Source organism: Macrotis lagotis, chromosome 1 (genome assembly GCF_037893015.1).
Source record: "Macrotis lagotis isolate mMagLag1 chromosome 1, bilby.v1.9.chrom.fasta, whole genome shotgun sequence".
Taxonomy (NCBI): Eukaryota; Metazoa; Chordata; class Mammalia; order Peramelemorphia; family Peramelidae; genus Macrotis; species Macrotis lagotis.
In genome coordinates this window covers 651,722,683-651,728,682 of record NC_133658.1, presented here as the reverse complement: position 1 = coordinate 651,728,682, position 6,000 = coordinate 651,722,683, and the positions used below count along the sequence as shown (strand labels likewise).

At 34.6% G+C, this 6,000-nt stretch overlaps 1 protein-coding gene across 12 annotated transcripts in view; it reads right to left on the bottom strand.

The window, feature by feature from the left end:
* Positions 1-280: 280 nt before the first annotated feature.
* Positions 281-6,000, bottom strand: part of FTCDNL1 (formiminotransferase cyclodeaminase N-terminal like) — a 124,912-nt gene continuing 119,192 nt past the window's right edge. For 11 of the 12 annotated variants that reach the window (XM_074215368.1, XM_074215369.1, XM_074215370.1 and 8 more), the window contains one exon: positions 281-3,682. In XM_074215368.1, coding sequence (XP_074071469.1) covers positions 3,255-3,682 — 428 coding nt within the window. In that variant the 3' untranslated portion in view covers positions 281-3,254. The remainder of the gene's footprint in view (positions 3,683-6,000) is intronic. The other variant, XM_074215367.1, reaches the window with a different exon arrangement.

Sequence of the window (6,000 nt, the reverse complement as noted above, 5' to 3'; positions counted from 1 at the left end):
ATAATCTAACAGGGCCTGCTCCTAAAAAAGCAGTTTGATATGTATTGATGTAGGCATATAATGGAAGAGTATGGTCATTGAAAGTCATCTTTGATACATTAAAAGTCAATTTCTATCCAATCTGATATTATTTTTATATTGAGCTCAAATGACTGACTTTAAATATTGAGAAAAAGGTTGTAATCTTAGTATAACTCTGTAAAAAATTGCTAGAGGAGAGTAAAGTTGTCACTTTCCCCCATATTTTTCACCCAGAGGTACATTGACCTAGATGCTTCACACCTCACAATTAGGAGCACACATAACTAATATTCAGATACCATAACTGTTTCACTGTTTTACTTTCTACTTTTTATTTGTAATCATAAATAACCAAAGGAAAACAAAAATCATAATTCTGGCCAGAAAAGCAAGTGGTTGGGTCCAAGGATTAAATACAAAACATACAGAACATTGGGATAAATAACAAAATACTGTCTAAGGAATAAGTGAGTTCATCTTCTTTTGTAGTCTCTTTAAATAAATTCAGATCATGTGCTATTACCAGAAAGGTTCATAATCTTTCTTGATAAATAAAGTTTATCAAAGTCCATGAGGAAATTCTACTCATTTATAGCTATACAGGAGCACCATGGAAAATCATGGGTACAATTCAATACAAATTCTGTGTATTTACAGACTATCTCCAAAAACTTCTAAGCACTTTAAAGACACTAATTGTCACAACAAGATGTATTCCACATGTTGGTTTCTTTCTTTTAAAATTTCTTCCAACAAATGCCAGTCTTCTTACCCAACAGCAATAAATTATTTCATCACTCAGATTCCCAATTTAGATACTCCATATCACTTAAAATCAATCAATCAATCAATAAACAAACCAATCAATCAATCAATGAACAAACCTTTGTCCAGTGCCTCTTACATGATAGGTACTGTACTAGAGCCTAGAAATATACATTATAGAAATAATTCATATTCATAAGCATATCAATATGAGAGGTATATAATGTAATGTACTGGGGACCAAGGACCCAGTTCTTATGCTTCCTAGAATGAGCAAGTCATTTAATTTTCAATCTCAGCTTCTCCATCTGTAAATTCAGGATAATAAGACTTATACTACCTACCTCACATGCTAGTAAAGAAGAAAGTGGTTTTAAAACTTATCCCACCCATAATTATTTATTGAGTTGTAAACTTTAAATAATTTATAAAGGTCCTGTTTTTTTTTAATGTCAATGGTGCCCAGTATGAATCCTTAACATAAGACAAACCCTGCTCTCAAAATTACCACCAGAGTACACATATGCTATAATGAGGGACATGAAAAAATGAAAATAGAAATTGGAGTATTTTTTACAGCTTTCCCTACCCCTCAATCCTAAAATTACAGAGTTGGAATGGAGGGACCTCAGAAGTCACATAGTGAAACCTCTTCCCCAAGGCCTGAAAGTTCTCCCTACCACATCCCTTAGCAGCGGTTATCCTGTTCTGAATTGTGTTAAGCTATACTACTAAGTGAATCATGCTATTAGGCCTATGAAAAACTCCTCTATATGTCAATGGTTTCTGAATAAGTATCTATCAAAACAAAGCAGATTAATCCTAAAGATAGCCTGATTCGTTCCAAGTAGTCTGATAGGCAATTAGGTGGTACAATGGGTAGAGTCCTGGAGCTGGAATTAGGAAGCCCTGAATTGAAATCCAGCTTGAGGAAACTTATTATCTCTGCTACACTGGGAAAGCTACTTAACCGCCCTCAACTTCAGTTTCCTCATCTATAAAATGAGAATAATAATAGGACATAGCTCCCACGGTTACTATGTGGATAAAAATAAAATAATATTTTAAATGCTTTGCAAAATTTAAAGAGTTTTAAATGCCAACTAGTGTTTTGGGTAGGCATCTTGGAGCAATATTTGGAGTAGATATCTCTTTAACTCACCAACAGATTTGAGGGATATTGATTATCTGCCTACCTAGATGTTTTACTGGGGTGTGATTGCTGTGCATGCTACAGTTCCTTGGAGGTATCAAAACTAGGTGAGCAGCCTTAGTTATCCCTTTGAGAACAGTGACCATGATTTACCTTCTTTTGTATGCCTACTTTTTAGCACAGTGCCTCACACATAGTAAATGGTTAATAAATGTTTGCTGCCTGGCTGACTGACTTCCATAATCCCCCACCTTCTGGTATTCACTGCAAACTAACTTTCTTCTGAACATATATAATATCCCTTGACATTCTTTGAGAGGTTGTTCTTTCTTCCACAACCTCTCACCTTCAAGTTGGGAGGAGACATATTACTTGCTCCTCAATTCAGACCCTCCTTCTATCATCACTACTCAGCAACCACTTCTCCCTGCCCTTAAAGTTCACTATAATCTATCTACATCTTACTATCACCTGGATACCACTAGATCATGTAGTCTCTTCAACAGTAATTTCTATATGTGATTTCATCTTGTTTTCCAGTCCAGTTCCTGGACTTTCAAACACTAAAGAGTCATGGTTCTGTCTCCTCAAATCCCCTGATTTCCATAGCCAATAATTCTCAACAACACAGAAATGATCAAATCTGATGTACCTCTAACTTAACTCATACCTGGCTATAGGTATTGGAATTCCTAGTTATGACTCTGATTTACATAATCTTTTAAATTATACTTCCTTTTAGTCCCATACATATTTACAACATTTTAAGATTCATTGTTTTACAGATATTATCTTAAAATACAACAACTCTACAAAGTAACTATTCCATGTATTATTATCTCTTCTTAATGAATGAGGAAACTGAGGCACCAAGAAGTTAGATGATTTTCTGTGGTCACAGAGTAAGTGAATGTCAGATGCAAAATTTGAACCCAGGTCTCTCATTTCCAAAAGCATACTTTATCAAACATTACTTTATCCACTGCTAGAAGGTATTGAGAACTTGATGGAAGCAGGAAGTGTTATTAAATTGAGAGCTGCTTCAGAAAGAATAATTAATTAAACTAAGTCTATCTTTACCTTTAATCATATCAATTAGTGATTATATATGTGTATACTTAATTTTTTTGCCTTTTTTCCAAGGACTAGCTTTTTTCTTTCAAGATCTTTCATAACTACCACACATTAGTATGTCCCTGGTATTCAAAGCAAAATCACCCAAACTCTATGCATCTTCTTTTCATCCCTACTAAATGAAGAATGAATGTAGCAGAGGCTGACTTTCCATTTAATGGAAAACCAGCATTTGCTGGAATTACATGAAAATGCCTTCCCGTTTCTTCCAGAATTCTCCAATCTTTTTCCTTAGTGCATATTCAGCACAATCTTTACACTCCTGAGGTGTAAAACCAACCAATGCTGTTTCAATGGTGCTAATTCCCTGATCATGAGCCAGTTTTTTAATTTGAGCTTCTAAAGATTGAGGAGAGATGTAAGAATATTGATGTTCAAGAATATAGTATGTCATATATCCTTTGTTTTCTATAGGTTTTTCATCTTCAAAACTTTCTACATTACAAGCTATTTCAATTTTTCCATCATGGGGAAAAGCCATAGCTTGAACACCCTTTAGTCCATCCACATTGGAGCCTCTGATCATGCTTGCAATCTTTTTTCCCATGGTCAAATCTTGAGAGTCGATTGTCACATTGCAGTTCATCACATAGGGACTAGCACCAATACCTACAATCATTAGAAAATTATATTAGTGAATAAGAACAAATTCCCATTTGAAGTATTTCAAGAAACTTCTCTTTATTCTGCTGTGATCAACAATACAACACTTTCTTTGACCTGTTTTCACCATGAAATAATGTGGAGTGTCTTTTCAGTGACTCACAACTTTCTTTTTTTTAGTTATTTTTCCAAATATATTCAAAAGATAGTTTTCAATATTCACCCTTTTGCAAGCTTTTGGGGTACATTTTTCTACCACCCTTCCTTCTTTTCTCCCTCCCCATGGTAGCAAACAATCTGATTAAGTTGTAAATGTACAAGCATATTTATCATATTTCCATATTAGCCATGTTGAACTCACAACTTTCTAAAAGATTTTCATTTTGGAAATACCTGAGTAAAGTTCACATAGCTTTTAGAGGCAACAGCAGGCATAAGGAAATTAATTATATTAATTCAAAAAGCATTTGGAGGAATTTTTCTGTCTTGATAATTACAAAACATGGGAGATTTTCCAAGGGGCTAAGGCAGGAATTCTTATCCTGAAATTATCTGATCTCTCAAAGGATCCATAGATAGACTTTAGGCAGCTGCCATTTTTTAATAGAAAGAAAATTATCTTTATTTTCACTAACATACTTTGTAATCCTTGCTATTTTATTTCATGCATTTAAAAACATAATTCTAGCTTCAGCAGACTGCCAAGTGGGTCCATAACTCCATAGCTCCAAGTGAGCTACAAGCAATGGTATGATCTTCTTACCTCATATCTCTCACCTCTCCAATCCATTTTCTACAGAGTTTCTAAAGGAAGTCTCCCAAATCAAACATCTGACCATGTTTCTCCCCTACTCCAAAGATTCTAGAGGCCCCCTGGGACAACAACAGCAGACTATCACAAAATAGTCTACCACTTCCATCTAATGCCATCCCTATGTACTGATTCAAATAATAAAAAAAGAAGTCACAGAAAGATAAAATGGAGCCTTGTTATGGATAACGGGAGGGATACAGGAACTTTGCTTTGGTCTTTTGAAGGTAGGCATTATGGACTAAATTTATGCCTCAGAGCTTTCCCCCCCCCCATAGACAGAAAAGCTTATTCCTTTCCCTGTTCCTAAGTGAGTCACTGCCCCATGCTTGAAGTAGTCAATCAATAAACATTTATTAAACATTTAATACATACTAGGTACCATGTAAAACTCTAAATATACAAAGGTAAAAATAGTCCTTTCTCATAAGGAAATCAAATGTGTCCAATCTTTTAGCTCTTCTGGGCTGCATTGCCCAACAAAAACTTATCAAGGGCCACATTTAGAATTTGATATGTATTTGGGAATACAATTTAACCCATATTACAAATGACTGCTTTTTTTGATGCCAGTGCATTTATATCTGGTTTGATAGAGGTTGTAATGATGAGAAAAATATTTTCAAGATGCTTCTCTGAAATTGTTTTACTTTTACTTTTTGTATGCTTTATAGGAAAAAAAATAGCTGAATATATATACATATATACTCCCCAAACAGATGTCATGAATAGGGCATGTTTGTGAAATGCTGGATATTTTTTAGGCAGGTACAGCTTATAAAAGTTCAATAAAGACAGTTGAATAAATTTTTCTTTAAACTCTAACATTCCATTTGCAAGTTTGCAGTGTCAACTGAGAGTGGAGTAGCAAATAAACTGAAATGCAATTGGCATTTCCTAAAATCTTGAAATCTATTCTTAAAGACATGAGACAAAATAGCAATTAATGCTGCATACAGTAAAATTGTCTGTTACAATTATGGTGAGTCTTATAATATTTTAAAAATAAAGATCCTAATTCCTATATGCATTTCTTTTGTAAAAAACAAAAATAAAACCTCCAGCTCTCTGTGAGACCACATACTTGAAAAAAATGAGCCATATTAGTTAAGGGTTAAGCTGGTCTTTGATGTTGCAATGTTGGAGGATGTGTTCACCCATTCCTTCATTTCTTGGTTACAGATGCAGGTCACATGAATGGACTTTGAGGGCCATATGTTAGACACACCTAATAATAATTAGTTATATGTATAATATATAGAGAATAAATGGAAGGTAATCCTGGAGCAGAAGTCAGTAGCAGCTAGACAGTCTGCAGAAGGTGGGCTTTGAGTTGAATTTTGAAAGAAGCCAAAGGATCTAAGAGGAAAAAGTCCAAGGAGGGGAAAAAATCCAGGCATGGGGATTCAAAGGCAGTGTTAGGAGATAGATGTATGAGAAAAAGCAAATAAACTAGTGTGGCTTGATTGGTGAGTTCCTGGAGGGGAGGAAAATTTAAGATAGAAAGAGACCA